This window comes from Mesitornis unicolor, unplaced genomic scaffold, assembly GCF_000695765.1.
Source record: "Mesitornis unicolor isolate BGI_N332 unplaced genomic scaffold, ASM69576v1 scaffold47829, whole genome shotgun sequence".
Classification (NCBI taxonomy): domain Eukaryota; kingdom Metazoa; phylum Chordata; class Aves; order Mesitornithiformes; family Mesitornithidae; genus Mesitornis; species Mesitornis unicolor.
Genome location: NW_010210423.1, coordinates 6,708 through 28,485, shown reverse-complemented (window position 1 = coordinate 28,485; position 21,778 = coordinate 6,708). Strand labels below are relative to the sequence as shown.

The following is a 21,778-nucleotide window of genomic DNA, read 5'->3' as shown; positions in this document are numbered from 1 at the left end:
GCTGAAAGGGACCTGGTAGAAAGCAAGCTGAACATGGGTCAGCAGCGTGCTGCTGCTGCAGCAACAAAGGCAAATCAGGTCCTGGGCTGCATCCACAGGGGCATTAATAGCAGATAAAAAAAGTGATCATCCCCTTCTACTTGATGTATGTCAGACTGTACCTGGAGTACTGTGTCTAGTTCTGGTCCCCACAATTCAAGAAAGACACTGACAGACTGGAGAGGGTCCAAAGGAGGGCCACACAGATGATCAGAGCTGGAGAACCTGCTCTGTAAGTTAGGTCTTTTCATCCTAGAGACGTTAAGTCTTGGGGGGGGCTCTCATCACAGTATTCCAGTATTTAAAGGGTGACTACAAAGAGAATAGAGGCTCTTTTTTCACAGGGAGCCACACAGCAAGGAGCAGCAGGTACAAGGTGCACTTGGGAAGCTTTCATCACTTTTTTTATAGTAAGAACAATGATTTGCTAGAACAACCTCCCCAGGGATGTGGTAGAACCCCCACTGCTGGAGGTTTTCAAGATGCAATTGGACAAGGTGCTAGATAATCTTATCTAGGCTCACCTTTCCCATAAAGGGTTGGACCAGATGGTCTTTCAAGGTCCCTTCAAACCCAGACTGTTCTATGATTCTGTAAAAATACAAAAGGATGGAAGAGTCTGTCTCAAGCAGTATAGGAAGCCAGACCTAGTGTTTTAGTTCTTAACAGTAGATTGAATAAGCATGTATTTAAACAAGCTTTCAGGTTTAAGACAACTTTTGCACTTGCATTTTTGAAGCATAATACAACATTAGGGGGGAAAAGTTTAAAAGGCTGCTGCAGGAATATGCTGTTAGATGTAGCATATGTCCCACAAAATGCACTGTTTGGCTTTATTTTATAAAACAAAGTCTTTACTTTGCTGTAAACACTTGAATTACAAAAAGAGTCAGACTAAAAATAATCTTGATTTTAAGTTACTATTGAAGGAATGCAAGCATGTTTTTGTCTTAATGATCATGATCTATCTTGTGGGAAAATTGGGAATTCTGTTGAGGAAACAACTTGACCATGAGTTCTAATCTATTGCTTTTATATCTCTCTGCTTCTAAAAACTTTTCTTCCTTGCAATTCTGTATTTTTGTTCTTTATTCCAAAGCACGTTTCAGTCTTCTGCCTCTCTTGCCAGCGTCACCAACTAAAACCCTTTTTTGTAGTTTCTCAAGACATGTGAGACCATAGAATTAGTATCTCTTATCCCTTCGTAACTATTGGAACTTGTGTGAAACAGGCCAGTTTAAATACTGGCACAGCAGCACCTGTACCTGTCTGAGCATGTCTAAGACTGTTTCTGCCTCTTTTCAGGAATAATCTTCAGTTGTTTTCTGTATGTAACCAAAAGAATTATTTAAGGCCTGAACTGGTCTTGCTAGTAGAGCAGTTAATATATTAAAACACAAGATATGTAAAACCTACAGTTTTGTTGGATATTAACATAGCTGTAAACTGACACACTTCGACAAAGTTTAAAATACTGTGGTATATTAAAAAAGTCATGATTAGCTTTTCCTTACATGATTTCTCAACACTGTCATGATTTCCTGACAACAACAACTTTAGAAAATAAAACAGGAAGTAGGTTGATATTTTTTGTGGCAACAGTTCAAACTTTTTTTTTTATAAACAGCATTGTTTGTCTATACATACCTTTCAATTATTTCTATAAAAATTTTTGCCTCATTGTTCCTGTTCTCTCATTCAAAGACTTGCAATGCAAAAATAAAACATAATTATGTTAATTTTTAAGTGTTAAAAATATGAAAACTATGAAATGCAATGAAAAACAATTCTATGAAAACTTTAGGATTGTAAAATCAAATTAAATAACTTTAATTTCATAATAATCATTTTTAGTCCTTTTAATTTATGCTCCCACATACATTTGATTTACACCACTTAAAAATGTTCCCTCTCACAGTGATAAATTACATTAGCTCATTATGCTACTGACTACAAAAAGTTGAGAGAATCATCAGCTTTGTGTCATTGATCTCTATTTGTCATTTTGTCTCTTTAAAACACGTATAAAGACATCTCTTGGTACTTCCACATTGCCAATTTTTCTCATCAACTTCTTCCCTTCTGCCTGCCTCCTTAAAAGCTTCATTCTTCTTGAAATATCTCCACCGTACTATGAAAAGGAAAAAAAATTAGTAAGCTTAAATGCAACTACAGTACTACATATCAGCAACACAACTCCAAGGTTTAAAAACAGTCAGAAAGGCTAGTTATATTATGACAAAATATTATTTTATACTCCAGATAGTTACCCCAAAAGGCCACTACGTAAAAAGAGCAAGGGAGCAAGTAAGCATGTTCATTTGGACATGTTTGGTTGAATTCAGTTACCTAAACAAACATTCACATAAGCCTGGCTGACATTAGACACAACTTATGGGATACCAACATCCCCTTGGAACAGCAGCAGGGTGCCAGCTCAGATACACTGGGGCATCTTGACTAGCCCTTGGTGCTTATGTCTGGATAAACTGAACCGTTATACAATGTTGAACAAATATCATCCCACATACATGCCTAGAAAAAGAATGCTGTAATAGTTATGAGAAAGGACACTTGTTTATTTTTTGTAACATGTTTGCTTCAGAGAGCTAAAAACAAGGTAAGTTAGAGGCATCATGTTTTTCCTATAGGTTTGTCCAATCTTGTTGATAGTCAACTATTACATCATGACAAGGCCTTAAATATGCATTACTGAAAACTCAAATAAAAGTCTAATCACAATCAGCCTCTAAAGAAGCACTTTTATAGTTTCATAAATCACCTGGAAAAAACAACTGAGGAAGCATGTGAAGTTACACATCTGAGTGTGCAAACACACACCCCTTTACTGTATGTCTACAGCTATTAGAAAATGGTGAGGAGACAAGAATGAACACAGACACATTCTGTTGAGTTGACTCTAAATGTGTAATTTCGAAAAAGCCATTCTTCTTTCTGATCCACTTCTACTGCAAGCTGCAACTAGAGGTTACATTAATTGAATTTTAAAATAAAAGCTTAAAAGTACCTGTTAATATTCCATTGACACCTAGGAACACAAGCAGAATGTGTCTTTGCTAGGTGTCTAGAAAAATATAGGCCTATCATGTTAGCAAGACTCTTAAGTTTACATATATTAGAAACAAAAAAAATTTAAAAATACCTACACATTTTGCCACAACATTTTTTCTGTAAGCTTTCAGCCTGTAAAATAAAATATATTAACACATTAGAACGTCTCCTGTATGTGCAGCTACATACTGAGTTGTCAAAATGCTAAGAGTTGTTTTTCTGCTAGTTCTGTAAGATGCACTGGAATCATGACATTTTAATATTTTGTATACTGGAGACAAAGTTCTAAACAGAAAACAATTTACATTTCTCAATTCTAGAAATATCCCTTAAGGTGTATAATATGTACATAAAATTATAATCTTATCTAGAATTTCTGCTATGATTCACAGTAAGTGTCACTTACATATGTGTATATAGATACATAACACTAATTCTTACTGCGGCTTTGTCACCTTTGCTTGGATCCCTACCTTTAATTCTTTTACCACTATTTAAGTTCTGTTTAAACAGTAACAGCAAAAACGTGACAAGAAACGCAACATCAAGGAAACAGTTTGTTCTAAAAGATGCGAGTGCTGCTAATAAATACATCTGTGTTGAGCTTGTGACTTTTTTTTTCTTTGGAATAGCGCAGTTCAGCATTTTTTTTGCTGACTCTCCCGGAGATTAAACTATTCCACAACTAGCTACTTTTTTCCAGTAGTAAGAAACTTTTTGCACTGCCAAAGAGAAAGTGGACACATGGGTGTTACAAGTTATCTATCCACGAAGAACAATGCTGACCACAAGAAATTTGAAATAAAAATACCTTTTTTTCCCCCCTAATTAAATTTATACAGAGTCCTTAGTCATAGTCACGGCTCAAATGTATGTTTTTTTCCCCCAAGAGATCCAGTACCATAAACAAGATATGACGTTACAGTAAAATCAGAGTACAGTAATATATAAAACTATTCAGGTAAAACATTAAGGGGCCATATTATAAGTAGCTTGAAATATGGGGGGTGAGAAGGGAAACAGAAGGGCTTCACTTACGTTTCTCTTGCAATGATTTTCTTGCCAATAGCAGCCTGAATGGCTATTTCAAACAACTGTCTAGGTATAGCATCTTTTAAACGTTCACACAGGAATTTACCAGTGGCATATGCCTTATCACTGAAAAAGAAAGTCACCGGTGTTTTCAGAAAGAGTAATACAACGCCAAAAATATATCCATAGACTGAACTGCTTGATAAAAAGATTTTAGTAGAGGTTTTCCCCTTTTTAACTCAAAAGATAACCAGATAATTTTACATCTAATGAGTGATCTCTGTCACCTGTTTCATACAAACAGGTGATAAGATTGTATTAACAGAAGGTCTTCAAATAAATTTTAAATATGTATAATAAACACTGATTATCTCACTGAAGACATTTTGAATACTGTCAGAGCTTCAAATGCAGTTTTAAACTAAAAGGTCAAGGAGGGCTTTCACTGATTATAGGCCTGAAAGATAACAAGGTCTATATATTACAGAAATGTTTTTAAAACATCTATTTTTATATAAAAAGAGAAAAAAATTTTATCCAGCTATACTCAGCATCTGCATATGCTTCAGATTTTGGAAAGAAAAAGTGACAAAAGGTCTAAAGAAGCTACTGAACAGATACTTTCATAAGCCACTGAAAGCAAATGGGTCTCTTCTCTCAACACATCCATATTTAGCAAAGATACAGATCATATCAAAGATATGATTTAGCAACATACAGCTGAAGAGAGTTTGACATGTTTTCATGTAGCAACGTGACTCCCTGCTACCCGCATAAAGCGCAGTTTGAGCACAAAGTACTAAAACTGTAATATTTAATCAGTATTACTTAAGATACAGATATTTATGTGTATAATTAGGAGAAATAATAATGACTAGCTTAGTACTGAGCTTATAATAGTCTAATTCCCTCTCTATAAATGTAATTCAGCATAATTCTTTTTATATAGACAGATGTAGTCTATTTACAGTGAGAGGACTCTGAGAATAACTGAAGCAGGAGCAGAATCAATGCTGTCTCCAAGTTAAAATAAATTGTTATCTAAAGCTAAAAGAAAGGCTATTGTTAGTTTTATTGAGTGAAAACAGTTCAGGATTGCAAGTTAAATTGATCAAGAAACATGTTAAAGCAATAACTAACTTTTGCAAGGTGGGCCACTCCATTTTGCATCTTTTCAAAGTAAGAGATGCAGGTAGATTGCTAAACATTGCATATTTATGAAAAACACATTAAGTAACAAAAGTATAGGAGAGAGTTAATAAACTGTAGCCCCATGATCTTTCTGAACAAAGTAAGGGTTTCATTTTCCGAAGTCAACCTTAAGGAATTCCAAGGATTTAAGGATTGCAGTTAGGTCAAAGAAATATGAAAATACACAATTTTTTTAGCAACTACAAGTTAGTATTTTAAGAACAACAAAAAAAAATTATGTCTAGTAAATATTTACTTTCTCCTGGTGCTCTGCATGGAGACAAGATGACAACAAACGTCTACAGAAGAGGAATTATTTGGAGCATAAAATCTTTTTTTTTTTCCTTCAGTTTTTCAAGAGTAAATAATAAGTGCCATAAATGATTCACCTGGCATCTCCTACACTGGTCTGCATTTAAATTTTTCCAGCTCACTAAAAGATGGGTATTTTGCATTTCCTTCTCCTCATTGCCCTACATTACCACAAAAATATATCTAGCACTTAAATGCCTCTCTTTTTCAGATCATGTCCAAAAGTAGTGATGTGGTAAAATTCTCAATACTCTTTTCAAACATATTTGTCATATATTAGTGATACGTATATATGTTTTCCTTGTATATGAAGTCTTATTTCTTTGGAATATAGAATCCAGTCAACCTACTTGTGTATGATTGTTGCCAGTTCTTCAACTGGATTTCCATTTAGAAGAATATCCATTTTTATAAGGTCTGCTGCCTGGTATCCTGCATCTTCATAATCAAAACTAGAAGAAAGTTGTTTAAAAGTTAATGATGATTTTGTAAAAATTATATTCTACAACCTTTGTTTCATACATTTTCAGCTTTAGACACATAAAACACTTAAACTCTTTATTAAAATAGGAGCACAGTTTTTATAAGTCTCTCAGTACGTCTGCCATATGCAAGACTGGACTAGAAATTTTTTACAGATAAATCTCATCTCCAAAGCAGCAGAAGACATTATCTGTCTTTCAGGTACTGAGCAAGGTAAATCAATAAAAAAAAAAATCTAAATTCTTACTGCAACATCTTAAAGACTTTATTCAAACACTTCTTTTCTATCAGCTGGAAGTTCCTTAAAGCTCCAGGCAACAGAACCCTTCAACACAGCTTTTGAACAGTAAACATCCTTGATGTCACACAAATCAAATACTAATACTGGACTGTTTCCTTTTCATCCTCTCATTTGACAGACTTTTTATATGACTCCTATTATTCTCTCTGACAACCAAGCTTTCCTCTTCATTTCCAAACCATGTTTCTCCTTTCATAGGTAAGGGCCTTGCTGTCTGTGTGTCAGTTTGCAAAAATTCTTAAAGTGGAGGAGATGCAGAGATAAATGGGTTTTATATCTGTATCTCTCTCTATATATATCTTGTATGTAAGTATTAAATGTGGAGAATGCCAATACCACTAAACTGGTCACATCCAAAATATCAGAACAGAGGGGAAATAAGTACTTCTATCTTAAATGCCTTAGATAAACCATAGTTGTGTGAACAGATTCATATGAAAGTCTGATTCTTGAGAGCATTAAATACACAAGCAACATTAGGGAGTAAATTATGAACTAAAATTCAAGAAATAAGACAATGCAGTATTGTTTGCAGTTACACCTGAATCAAAGCAAACCCAGCATCATTCTGCTAATGAGATAGTTTCTTGATAAACAGACTGCTTTTTATCTAGTTGGAACACTAGATCCTAAGAAAAAATTCCCACCCCCGTTTCTTCTACCTGTCCTTCTTGCCTCCCCACTTTTGATTATGCTTCTACTTCAGACATACATTAATCTGGGCAAAACACATCTTACCTTACCTTTATAAGACATACTTAAGAAAACTCAAACTCAAACCAAATTCAGTCCTTCAATAAAATTCTTTTTTATGCTTAATAATGTAATTAGGTACACCGGTTCCTGTCAAAAATGTGATATTTATTAACAACATCTCCACATATCAGGTTTGTAAGAGCTATTGAGTCTCCTGTGGTATAAGCCCATCTGCCATGCAACATTTTCCCTTCCGTTGAACTCACAAAGGCTCTTCCTCTGAATTTATAGAATATACTCAGAGCAGAACATTTTGTCTCAAAATACAGATTATTTACTTTATTCCAATAATAAAGCATGTAAGTAAAGTAAGTATTGTTTGGTTTTAATATAGTTTGTTGATTGTTTTTACTAGCTTTAAAGAATCAGTGTTGGGTTATTTCTCCTTTTCCACCTAGACACAACAAAGTCAGATGTAAATTTTCAGTGATTCCTTTGACAGAAAATGCCCATCTTCTAGATGAGCAAATGTCGCTCTGTATATCATACTTGAACAATACATGCATCACCAAAGAAATTGATTATTAGGTAGCAATGCACTTATAGTGTTTTTCAGATGTACTTTCATAAGTTTTCAGCGTGAATCTCATTCATTAAAGGTGAAGCAAGACTCAATTTGCAGCACCATCATAAGAGTGTTCTTAGCTTGTGCCTCTCCGTGTGTCTTCTCCTCAGATCTTTTTTTGTTCCTCCACTCAGGGTCCAGGGAGAGGGGAGGGGAGTACAAAGGAGGTAGTTACCTTGCATAACCAGAAGACAGAGACTTAAGAGCATCATAAAAATCCACCACAATTTCATTCAGTGGAAAGAGGTATTTTAGCATAACCCTGTGTTCGTCAATGTACAACATATCCTTCTGGACTGCCCTATGATCCTAGACAAATAAAAATTGTTTCAGTTCCCCTTAACAGAAGTTTTCTACAAATAAATACAAAGCAAGTTATAATAAACAGCTATCCAGTTACAGAAGAAAACTCCCGTACTTCAAGACCCAAAGTAACTTTCTTATTGACAGTTTGCTGGTCACAGAACAAACTGCAGCACCATCATAAATTAAGTGGTTGGAACGTAACTGGACAGAATCACAGAATCACAGAATCACAGAACGTTAGGGATTGGAAGGGACCTCAAAAGATCATCTAGTCCAATCCCCCTGCCGGAGCAGGAACACCTAGATGAGGTTGCACAGGAAGGCGTCCAGGCGGGTTTTGAATGTCTCCAGAGAACGAGACTCCACAACCTCTCTGGGCAGCCTGTTCCAGTGCTCTGTCACCCTCACTGAGAAGAAGTTTCTTCTCCAATTGAAGTGGAACCTCCTGTGTTCCAGCTTGTGTCCGTTACCCCTTGTCCTATCATTGTTTGTCACCAAGAAGAGCCTGGCTCCATCCTCGTGACACTCACCCTTTAAATATTTATAGACATGAATGAGGTCTCCCCTCAGTCTCCTCTTCTGCAAACTAAAGAGCCCCAGCTCCCTCAGCCGCTCCTCATAAGGGAGATGCTCCACTCCCTTGATCATCTTTGTAGCCCTACGCTGGACTCTCTCCAGCAGTTCCCTGTCCTTCTTGAACTGAGGGGCCCAGAACTGGACACAATATTCCAGATGCGGTCTCACTAGGGCAGAGTAGAGGGGGAGGAGAACCTCTCTCGACCTACTCACCACCCCCCTCCTGATACACCCCAGGATGCCATTGGCCTTCTTGGCCACCAGGGCACAGTGCTGGACAAGTGATTCAAACCTATCCTCTCTAAAAACTGAATTTTTAAAATCCTTAACAGTTTCTGTTACTGCTGCCTTTTAAATGTACAATTATTTGTCCATAAATTCTCACTGAAATTAGATTTTTCACATACATTGGAGTATTACACAGTAGGACACGCAGGCTCATCTCTTTCCAGCCAGGAGGGTGTTCTTAAAGTTACTTTAGCAATTCTTTTTAATAGATCTTATACTACACTGTACTGACAAACAAGTACTGTACTCTTTTGTATTATGTATTTCAAAATGTTAGCAGCAAAGAAAAATGTTATGAAGAAATTATATAAAGACAATATGCATGGCAGTTAAAACCCTTTTCAATAAAAGTATTCCAAATATACTTCACAGAATCACAGAATACTAGGATTTGGAAGGGACCTCGAAAGATCATCTAGTCCAACCCCCCTGCCAGAGCAGGAACACCTAGACTAGGAAAGTGTGATTAGCTATCACTATCATAAATGTACTCCAGTGAAGTACTGAAAATATATGTGAAGCTTCAGTAAAGTGTTAGCAAAAGTTGCATTTCCGTGAATATAATTCTAAAAAAATAATAGATCTTATTCCCCTGCTGTAGATTCCATTCTTTAGGAAAACAGACCTAGCTACAAATTTGTCTAGTGCAGTATGCTTGACTAGGTATTTTGTCACTGACTTTATCACTAACTTTCACTATAAGGATTTTGTAGTTCAGAAATAATTTTACACATAAAAGTTTAAATACTCTTGAAAGAAAAAAAAATAATAAGTACTGTTGAAGATTATATTTAAGTACTAATATCTAGTACCTTACTATCTAGTACCTTCATTTTAAGTATCATATGAAGAGCTTAAAAATGCAAACAACAAAACTAAAACTATACACCAACCTGACACAAAGTAATAATTTTCCCAATGTATTCATGAGGTGTTACAATAGTACCAAGAACAGTTGGCTCCAAATACTCAGATACCGAAAGTTTATCAGGAAACTGAGCAGGGTTGATAACAGTAATCTCTTCTTTACCATACTCCTGAAAACAAACAAACAAAATAGATATTGTAATTTTACAAATAAGTAGACTGAATAGCAAAGGAGACAAAAATAGCATTGAAAGAATGCTAAAAAATGTTCCAGTTGCTTGGAAACTCTTGTGATTTACAAAAAACCAAATTTATACCAAGCAAAATTTTTAAAGAGATTTCTACATCACACACGGAACTCCCTGATCAGCATATCTTTAAATATTATTATAGAAATTACTTTCACTAGGAAAATGTTTTTTTAAGCATTTTAGCCAGCGAATTTTAAACAGAAATGCTTAGAACTAGGACTACGACAAAGGGTTATCCATGGAAACAAAAGAACCTGTCCATCTTTCCATCTCTCTCTTGCCTGAAGAGCAAGGACCTTCCTTCTTACTCCACCCTGATACTATAAGTATAATCAGACAGCCTATCTGCAGCCTCCTGTCTGCAGGTGCTCATAAAGTCCACCTGTCTATCTCAAACTCAAGCATAGCAATTTTTTTGCACCCAATTCCATGAAGTTTGCACATGCCTATTTCACTGTGATCAAAAACTCGCCTTCACCAGCCCCAGCCAGTCTACAGTAGCACTGCAAGTTATTCCTTAAAAATGTTAATGTTTTTTAACTGATAAAACATGGAAGATTATTTCACCTGCTTTAAACTCAGTCCAGTCAGTATATGCTTCAAAGAATACAGCAAGAAATGTGCCCTTTATTCTCATTTTCAAGGACAAGTATATGACATAAGAAGAGTGCTTGAAGTAGAAGGGAGAAGGAAAGTTGACATTCTTAAAAAAAAATCCATTAAAAAAAGTTTTAAGTTACACATTGGTATTTCTAATGTTTGCCATAAAATAAAGCACTAGTCGACATTAAAAAAAAGAAGTGTAGACATTTATTATAGGAGGCTTTTAAACTGCTATTTTTGTAAAGCTGTTGTAAGTTTAACATACCTTTATCAACTTCGCTGAGGAAAGGATAGCTTTACATGGAACTGTAGGTGCAGTCAAAATAACAGACATGTTATACTCTTGCTCCAAACGTTGATTAAAAACTTCCATGTGTAAAAGACCAAGGAAACCCAACCTGGGAAAAAAATATCCTGTTGGTGAAAGTATTTGCATATCCCCTGGAATTTCACAGTGATTGTTTTGGGGTTTTTTTTCCCTCCAGCACGTTCACACTGGCAGTTGGGCTATATAAGGCACAGCCAATGATCTACAAATGATCATACAGTTGAACAGTATGAATGAGTCTTCAAGAATAAAAACTATCAATGACAACAAATTGTATACTCTGCACAGACTGTAAGAAAATCAAATGCTTTTGATATCTTTACCTATTAATTTAAATTAAAGATCCTAATCTTGAATTCATTTTAATTCAACCTTCAGTTGACTTAAACCTGCAGTCTCAACTTACAAACAAAAAGAAAGCTCCAAAAATGAAAGCAGTATAAAAGCCTCACCTCCATCCAGCTCCTAAGGCAAGGCTACTGTCACGATGAACAGTTACACTGGAGTCATTCAATGTCAGCCTTTCCAAAGCACTTTTGAGATTATTATATTCTGTTTGATCTACAGGATACATTCCTGTGAAAATATACTAGATAGCAGTGATATGATAGAGATGGCTTTTACAGTGAACACAGTAATGAAATCAGAAATAGCTTACTTTCTATTCTTTTTTTAATGTGAAAAACAATACAAGTATTTTATTATATTTTTTGCAAAAAAATAGTTAAAACGCAATGAAGTTTCAGATTACCTCAAAGAAACCCCCAAGAGTTAACATTCAAACCATAATGGTAGGGATACTGTACTTATCTAATCCCTCACAGTTGTGGAAGATGCACAATTGAGTATAACCAATGTTTTGCAGGGCTGCAGTGTAAACATACAGCTTAAACATTAATGAATAAGCAGACAAACTTCACTGAGATGTTCCTGCAAAGGTAAGAGTGACTAGCAAGAAAAAAATTGCAAATGTTTCTGTATTTTTTTTGAAATTAATAAAAAGCAGCTGTCTGTATAGTTACTGCCTGAAATAGGTTCTACTGTACCACTTTTCACATCACCACATGTTCAGAAAGCGTAACTTGCTCTATACCAAGAAGCAACACACATGCACACAAAAGAAATTTACAGGATTACACTTTTCTACATTCACTAACAGACAGCATAATCTCCATGAGACAGTTCGAGTTTTACACATTCTACCACAACAAATCTAGAAAGCAATTTACAGAACTTTTTTCTAAAGCCATCTGCCATAGCATCTGTAGTAGTAGTTACTGAAGCTGATGGCAACAGCTCAACAGAACTATTCAAGCTTAAACAGTCAAATATTTTACAGAATCATTCTGAATATTAGCTTTGATAGTTTACTATATTTAACAAAAATTAAACAGTTGTTAATTTTTAAAAACAAAAAGATTTCACAATTATTATGGAAACCCGTTTATCAAGATGAAGAATTCAAATAAATGGACTTCATTTTTTAAAATTTTCAACCCTTCTTTTCCAGCTATCAAAACTGACTGGAACTAGAAGCAATAATTGTGGCTAAAAATATGTTAGTCTTGCAGTCATCTAAAACCAATCTGCAACGGTTATAACTCGTCCACTAAGTCACAGGAAAAATCACACAAAGCTATATAAATTATATGCATCTGTAGCTTAACTTTGCTAAAATTCTAATCCTCACAACTCTTAATATACACATATTATTTTAGAAGCTCTAATAGCTTTCTTGCTCTTGTTACTGGAAAAAAGTAATTCCACTTTGTATCAGTTTACTACTCACCTGCAAAAACCATTGGCTTCGCTGACTTAAAGCCAGGCAAAGGCTCCACCGGCTGTTTATACAAAAACAGCGTGTCTCCTATTTGGGCTTCTGTTACTTCTTTCATTCCAGCAATCAGGTAGCCCACCTGTCCAGCAAATCTAAATAAAACTGGCATTATATGGACATGCTTCCTGGCATTATCAGTATTTATGCTATTTTCCCCACTTGACTTAGCCCAGTCAGAAATTCAAATAAGTAACTCCCCTGAAACCCCACAGTCCGAAAGTCAGACTTAAGTTGTTTCTCAGGGGACAGACTATCTGTTAACTCAAGTAGCTCTACTTCTGTTATAGCTAAACAGTACGATTATGGTTCCAGATTTTGAATTCTGTGCTACTCCCAGTTTGAAAGCTGGAGCTAGAAGGAACTTCTTAAGGATCAAAGAAACAAAACCAGAACAGTTCCCATCTGTCACCACAGCTTCATATAATAAGTGGCAGAAACAAAAAACAAATGCCTTCCATCAGCACATAATGCTGTTTAGGAGAGGAACCCGTGGTAAATAAGAGAGTAAAATAGTATGTACTGGCTTTGGCTGGGACGGAGTTAACTTTCTTCACAGCAGCCCCATATGGTGCTGTGCTTTGGATTTGTGAATAAAATGGTGTTGACAACACACCAGTGTTTTAGCTATTGCTGAATAGTGCCTGCACAGCATGAAGGCTTTCTCTGTTTCTCATTTGGTCCTCCCCCAGCAAGCAGGCTAGGGCAAGAGCTTGGGAGGTGACACAGCCAGGAGAGCAGACCCAAACTGACCAAAGGGATATTCCATGCCATAAAACATCACGCTTGGCAATAAAAAACAAGGAGTATAGTCTTTCCAAGGTGGTAGTTGCTTATACACTAGCTTGTCTGCTAGTGGTCGGTCTGCTTGTAGGAGGTGTTGAGTAACCGACTGTCTTCGCACCCCTTCCCACACAAATACACTTTTATTTTTCCTTCACTTATTTGTTTTTACTTGACCCATGAGTCTTTCCTCACTTCTCTTCCAATTCTCTTCCCCATCCCACTGGGGTTGCAGTAATAAGCAAGTGGCTGGTTGGGTGCTTAGTTGCTGGCTGGGATCAACCCACCACACAGTGTCAGTCTCACTGACAATCTCCTAAAAAAGCCATTAACACATACTTGGATGCAAACTGATAAAGCTTCTCCACTATTTCTAAGTACCTGATTTTCTTCCCACAGCTGCCATGAGAAGCCAGTTTCTGCAAGCTGTTGCATTAATGGATTTTAAGTTTTCCACCCTCAAAATATGCTGCAGCAATAACTAAGATGAAGCCCCATCCCCTTCCACTTTCAAACAAGGTAGTTCCTAGAAATAAACTGGACAGCTGAATATCAAATGCTAGTCTTAAAACAAAAAAATAGCTGTCCAGATGTTCAATGCACTATAAGTGATAGAATGGCTTCTCCTCCCCCTAGCAGTGACCAAAAAGCAGTCCCCAAAAGCTTCTGCCTCAGCACGCCCAAAATGAAACATACTGACACTGAGCATTAAGCTACAGATAATAATCATTTAAAAACCACCACTAAAGCACAAGAACAAAAACCCCAGTTGTCTCCCAGCCTTTACCACTCAAAGAAAAAAATCAAACAGAAATGCAGGACTTTGTATCTTACACCAACTTATAATTTGTTCCATTCAAATAAATTTTCACTTACAGTTTATGCGTTGGCTGCTCATTTGGAGTCAGAATTCCAACTTCATTAACTTCGTATCTTTTCTTTGTGTGCGCAGACACAATTTTATGCCCTTTCTGAATTTCCCCACCAAAGAGTGCAATGTTAGCTATGACGCCTCGGTAGTGGTCAAACATGGAGTCAAATACTAAGGCTTTCAGTGGATCAGCAGTGTTACACTGGGGTCTGTCCCAAAAAAATTTACAACAGTATATTCTCATTCAATAACAAATGAGCAAGCACCCCCAACTCAAAACCTGCCATATTAAAATAGATAAAACTACTGAGTAATTTTCAGTAAACAAACACATACATTTCAGTGTTTCACTATTATGCAGGAAATCTTTACATTTTTCCCCCATGTGCAATAGGGTGAAACAAAACCAAATGCATATTTATCACACCCATTTCACAACAGGTGAAACTGATGCTTAGAATATCATATTACGGGGGGAAACAAAAATCCCAACAGCTGAAATTTTGGGTGAAAAACCAAAAAAAGTCCACTGAAACTCAGGTTTTGCCATCTTTCGTAGAAACCCAATATTGAATTTTCATTGGTTTCTAGTCCTAATATGAGGACAATTATTAGCTAATAGTAGGAAAAAAGACTGAATTGCAATATGCTGATTGAAACAGAACTGCAATTCAGCAGCTTTGTCATCAGTTCCCAGATAAGTCTGTTTTAAAGGCTGAGCTCAGGATATCAAAACTCTAAACACAGAAGATTTTAACTACATTCATTATTTCAACAATGCAGTGTTCAAAAGGAGTCATGGCACACATAGTGATGGCATGCATTCCTCAAACACTAAGTTTCATGATACCAATATAATATACATTCATAGAGGTATTACCTTTAGTGGCTTACCTCTCATCTTTATTCTTAAGAAGTGGGAGAGGAAAATTAATTCAGTATGAAATGAAAGAAGTCTTCACTGCTGACATTCACACATTCATTTTTAAAAGGCATCTCAAATCTGAAGTGTCACTTTTTCTATTTGCAATTTGAAACTGACTTAACCAGCTCAAACATTAGATTTCTCAAACATCTCTTTATAAAGCATTGACTTTAAATCAGACAACAATTAAGTGCAAAATTAGTGATTTCCTAATTAACCTTGCAAGGATTCATAACTAAGTACAGAACTTACGGTGGAATCTTCTCAATGACCTTGTGAAGAACTTTTTCAACACTTGTTCCTTGTTTAGCTGAAATCTAAAACAGGTTCAACAACAATTTTATAAGACATGTGTCTTACTCATTATCTCTTAAACAACGTCACATTCACTTAGGGTTTTGGTGGCGACAGATAATACTACACATAAAAACACTCTGAAGCACACTTTAGAATGCTTATTAATATGAAATGCTTATCTGATTATAAATTATTATATAACATTTTTTTTCTCTCCTGAATAGCAATTCTTGTTACAGTAAAAGTGAAAAAAATTTACAGACCTACAATGATAAATAATCTAAAATCTATCTGATGCCATTCGTCAAGACATACTGGAATCTTCCATGAAACAATCTTTAATTCATGCATGTCAAACAAAGACAGGCAGACAGATGTCAACCTGTTTATTTACTACATGTAGATGTCTTTCATTAGCTACAAAGTAGATACAGATATACAATCAGCGATATTCTAAAACTTCAAGAGATCTTACCCTTACACACTCATCTATAGGGATATCAAACAGCTTCTCAATTTGCTTTTCAACTCTTTCAGGGTCTGCATTCTTCAAGTCAATCTGAAAAACAACAAACTATCAAATATACAAGCAATCACATCTTGCATATGAGCCAACCCAGGTTTCCAAATATACAAGTCAAGGAACTTTTATGTATCTGAGTAAAACACAAAGTCCTTATTATATTCTAGCAATTTTGTATTCTTTGTATTTATATTTGAGGATACATTTCTTATAAATCTTATATATATTTTAAAAAATCAACTATTTAGTATGAAACCTGTTACCTTATTTATGACAGGAATTACTGCAAGCTGTGCTTCAAAAGCAAGGTAGAAGTTTGCCACTGTCTGAGCTTGAATACCCTAGAAAATAAGAATTAAAAAATTTAACATGGAAATCTTCCTGGTTTGTTTTGGGGTTTTTTTGATTATTTTTTTAAGACTTACTATACAATATAAGATTACTTTGCTATTATATCCACTCCTTCATCTGGGGGACTGAAAATAAGTTATTGATTATACACATCACTGAAAAAAGAAAAAAAACATTACTAAGTATCATTTCTCATCATCTGAATATAAGCAAACTAATAACACTGTATGTTATCATCACATACATGCAATTATCTATAAATAACACAGTTATTATGCATACATTATGCATCAAGTACCTATTTTTGTATTTGTTATTTCTGAATAACCAAGATCATAACAGGTACCTCAAAAAACAGATTTTTGTCCACCACAAACTATTCACAAATGGACTAACACAAAGGAAAAGGGATGTTTATCATGGTAATAAGACTGTGCTTACTAAAGAAGGCAGGACTGTACTTTCAACTTATCTTACAGCTATTTTCAAAAAAGAAAAATTATAAGGTTTGTACCTCACATTTCTTTCAAAAGAATGGCAAGAGAACAGCTCTGCTTAGAAGCAAAAGGAAGATTATGTTCAAGGTCGAAGTATCAGACAAGGAAAAACAGAGAGAGAGACAGAGATGCTAAGGAATGAGACTATAAAACCTAACATGACAATCAGAGCACAGGGGGAAGAAGTGGGTGAAAGGGAAATAGAGGGAAAAAAAAAAGAGAAGCTACTTCTTCTATTCCCCATTGTTTACAGCAGATCAAGTGGAACATTATTTATATGAGGATATTCACTATGGATATATAGGCCTAACATTTTAGGCAACATAAAGAAGCAAAAAAAAAAAAGAGGAGAAGAAAAAAAAGAGAAGTATGCAAGACCTAAACTTTGAAAATTACCACCTGAATTCAGGCTGATAGGAGAAACATTAGCAACCATAATGAAACAGTTGAGTTTGTGAGCACTCTGACTAAAAGACAAATAGAGAATTCCAAATAGTCACTTAATATTTAAATATGGCTTTAAAAATATATATACCTTAAATATAAAAACATCAATACAAAAACACATTTAGAAAACATAATTATTACTGAAGCTTAATAAGTCTACCTGCCCACCAAGCTAGGAAGGAACAAGTGTTAATAATCATTGAAAGAAAGCTAGATTTTTTTTTTCATATAACAAGGAAAAAAGCAGCATTCATTTGACACTTGTACAATCCAATCATAAATGTCACAAATTATCAAAATACTTTGTGAAAAGTTCCATATTTAAAATAATGTTACCATAATCCAGTCTAGTCTTTTAAATGATTCTTCAAAATGTTCCTAGCACTGTACAACGAAAAGTACAACTAAGATCTCTAATTTCCCTTCCCTCCTAGTATAGATTTTGACTATAAATTTATGAGAGTATCACCTTACAAACACTCTTCTCCCTCACTCTCCTGAAACATCAGTCAAGAACCTATTAATCTAGTGGATATAAAACTTCAAGTTTCCAGAATAAGTTTATTCACATTCAGCTTATAGTGTCCTTTAGCTTTCACATTTCCAGTATTAGTTTGAATAACTGACAACCAAAAACATGACTGTAATTAATTAATTATAGCTAAGTTGAATGAATCATCACACTTTCCAACACGAAATTGAAGGTACTCAAATGGGTATTAGTATGATAGCTAAAATTATCCACATTGCCATTTGCAAAGTTCATACTCTGTACAAAATAGGATCTGACACTTCACTAATCCTGTGCTTTTATTTCTATGAATGGAACTGCACTATCAATATACAAGTATTGGTCTCTAGTTTTTTTTATAACTCCCATTACTCTTGTTCTGCAATGTAATACTTTTGCGGAGACAGACTGGGGCAAAAACACTGATGGAAAAACTAAAAAACCTAATCTTCTCTTCAGCTTTCTTAAAGAAATTGCTGAAATTCTAAGGAGAACACAAGAATTAAGAGCTCTACCTCATTTGCATCCACTACAAGTATGACACCTTGACAAGCAGACAGTGACCGTGACACTTCATAGCTGAAATCTACGTGGCCCTGTGGAGAAAATAAACATTTACAATTTCAGGTATTTCTAGAGTCCTTTGCAAAGACTCCTAGATTATAATTTTTTCATTTGTATAAATGCTTATCTAAAACACAATTCTTACCAAACAAACTGAATAAACACAAGAATCCAGAAATCTCCTACTTTTAAATATAAAGGCATTTAGCTTTGTGTAATTTAAACACTGTTTATACTTAACTTACTGGCGTGTCGATAAGATTTAAGAGGTAGTTTACTCCTTCATGACTGTAAAAGAGAGACGCGGATTGTGCTTTAACTGTAATTCCTCTTTCACGTTCCACTTGCAGTTTATCCAGCACTTGTTTATTACGGTCAGTTTTAGAAATTGTTCCTAAGATATAAAAAATACAGCTCTATTACCTCATTTAGTACATTAGCTCTCAAAAGAAATAATTCCTGAAAATGCCATTAGCCAAGAGAACATAGGACTTGCAGCCGCAAATGAAGCTTTTCCACCTGATTAAGCTAAACTTATTTTCTTTTTAAATTAAATTCTTATACTTCAACTCTTAACATTTGTTAAATAAGCAGGATACAAAACATAATGTAAGTCTAAACTAGAGATTAAGAAGTAGCAAAAATTTTGGTGCTTAAAGAAACTTCTCCTATCACTGGAGAGCAGCTCCATGGCTCTAACCAGGGCCAGTCTCAATTGTGAAAAAAACATTATCATGAAGCTTGACAGACCTGAATTCAAAACTCCATTCTATCACAGGCATTAGGTAAAATTGCCCATAGCAACAGGTAAGAGGTAATCATAAAGAATAACTTTGCTCAAAAACTTCTCTCCTAGGTTTTGTTTTCTCAGTCCTTAAATGTGAAAAGCAAGACTCTTCCAAAGAGTATTTCCAAGTAGCTAATTTGCTCTGAAATTAGGCTCCTCTTAAGAGATATGGCAATTGCTTTACAGCATAGCTCTAAGGCAACCTCTGCCTCTCCCAAGGAAAGCCTAGTTTCAGAGTCACAGTTATGAAGATCCCTTAGTGCTTCTGCTTCTCACTTTCACTTTAAAGGAGGGGTGAGTCTTCCTTATCCTCAACACCACCACAGAAATAAAAACACTGACATCCAAGAAGCACTACAATGAGGGCAAAACAAAAACCTCTAAAGAGGAAAGTAACACAACTTCACCAATACTTAAGAGTGAAGGAAAAAGCAAGTCTATATAGCAGCTGAGAATCTATGGAATTACACTCACCTACAAGCAGTTATTCTACACACTAAATCAACATTTCTAAAACTTACTATGAAGCACCGTATCTGCTTCAGTACCAGTGAGCTTCACACCACCACGAAAGACAGCTGCTTATGGTTTGCTCACAAGGACATATCATTACTTTCATTTAAGCACAAGCAGCTAGAGTTCCTCCATGTTTCAATGGTGCTTTCAAAAACTAATCTGTACAGAATTCCTAGGTCATGACAGTCCCCTTCTGTCTACCCCAAACACTGGCAATAAACATCATAAACTTGCTGTGCACTGGTCTAAAGAACAATTGGTCAGGAATGACAGGAGTAGCATCTTGAACAAGGAAGTACACACTCCTTTTCAGTCTGCTTCCAAAACACACGCTTCCTTACTGCTACCTGTAGGCGGATCTCTACCAGAAAGCTGATCATATTCACATCTGTAACACTACACAACTGGCAATCTAAAAGAACAAGCAACCTGGCACTAGAAGAGCAAAGATATTAGAAATTTTAGTAATAATCAAAGCTACAGAAATGTACACGTCAAGAAAAGGCAGTATAAAATGAGAACACTTACCTGTAATTTCCAACAATCTGTCTGCTAGTGTACTTTTGCCATGATCTACATGAGCTATAATACTGAAGTTTCTAATGCTTTCAACAGGATACGCTGACATATCTAATTTTTCCTGAAAAACAGAAATTTGTTTACATAAACTAGGGTTACAGTCTTTACATATAATGAGACCTGGCCTTTAAAAAACTCTCTTCTCCAGAAGAGGCATGGATCAAACAGAAATACAAAAACTTGTCATCAGTGTTTAAAATGCTAGTATTTCGTTTTAGTCATATATATTTATTACTCTGAATAATCAGTAAGTATGCTGGAAAGTGTTGTGAATGGCACTGTTCTTACAAATACACAGAGTTAGAAAACTCCAAACAGTTTCAAGTTTGTTAAACTACTAAGCTTAAGGATAAAGAAAACTGGATTCAAGGGACCATTACGGACATCATTCTCCACAAGCACAAAAAAAATACAGGAATATTACCTAGTAGCTCAGGTAGCAGTGACCTTATCAAAAGAAGCAAGCATACTTTGTGGAAAAGGAAGCTACAGGTAACAGTTATCTTGACTTGATTAAAAAACGCAGAAAACCTTCCTTAGTTCACATACAGAAGCATCCAACACTAAAAAACTTTTTTGTGTGTGTTATTCCTGCTCATTCTAAGTAATAGGACATTTTGAAGAGAAGTGGCTTTTTTGCTTCCCGCAGCTTTCAGCATCAGGAACCAGAAGATCCCTAATAGCATGCAGTAACACTTTACTGAAAAACTGTGGTAGCTAATTTGAGAGAAACGCACAGCTCATGTTTCTTTCACGGGCTACACAAGGCAGTTCCGGGCCAGACAAAAAGACAGCAAACGCACCCCATGGCTACCGGGCAGCCCCGCGGACTCACCTTGCCGCGGGAGCTGTACCGCCTCTCGCACAGGCCGGGCCCCGCGGGCGGCCGGGCCAGAAGGCAGAGCGAGGCGGCAGCAGGGAAAGGGCTCTGCAGGCGGGCACACCACGTCGCCGCCCTGCCAGCTAGGGCCATCGCGCTCGGGGCTGGGCTCACACTCCTACTGCGCGGAGGGGCGCTAGGCAGTCCCCCTACCCATCGCAGCCCCTCCGCAACAGCTCCCTAACAGTTCTCCAGCCACCCCTCTCTCCCCTTCCTGCCTCACACTACCCGCGCAGGCTCTTCTCCGCCGTCGCTTAGCCGGAAACGCTACCGGGGGGCGGCGGAAGTTATAAGAGCCTCGGCTCCTTCCCCGCCCTTCCGGCAAGGCTACAGAGAAGTAGGTAGCTTCGCCCTCACCCATGGTGAGGTGTGTAGTGCTGCTTTAGAGGTGCAGAAATATCAGGAGAGCCTCCACAGGGCTTTCCCATTGGCTATCCGATAAA

At 36.2% G+C, this 21,778-nt stretch overlaps 1 protein-coding gene across 1 annotated transcript; it reads right to left on the bottom strand.

The window, feature by feature from the left end:
• Positions 1–1,894: 1,894 nt before the first annotated feature.
• On the bottom strand, positions 1,895–21,314 carry GUF1 (GUF1 GTPase homolog (S. cerevisiae)). Its single transcript, XM_010193173.1, has 17 exons — positions 21,291–21,314; positions 20,405–20,516; positions 18,819–18,967; positions 18,525–18,605; positions 16,467–16,544; positions 16,156–16,239; positions 15,636–15,700; positions 14,464–14,667; positions 12,760–12,899; positions 11,423–11,546; positions 10,908–11,040; positions 9,815–9,958; positions 7,927–8,060; positions 5,997–6,098; positions 4,150–4,269; positions 3,207–3,243; positions 1,895–2,170 (listed from the first exon to the last, which is right to left on the bottom strand). Exons 2-17 carry the CDS (start codon positions 20,502–20,504, stop codon positions 2,033–2,035), a joined length of 1,833 nt encoding a protein of 610 aa, XP_010191475.1. The 5' UTR covers positions 20,505–20,516; positions 21,291–21,314; the 3' UTR covers positions 1,895–2,032.
• Positions 21,315–21,778: the final 464 nt, after the last annotated feature.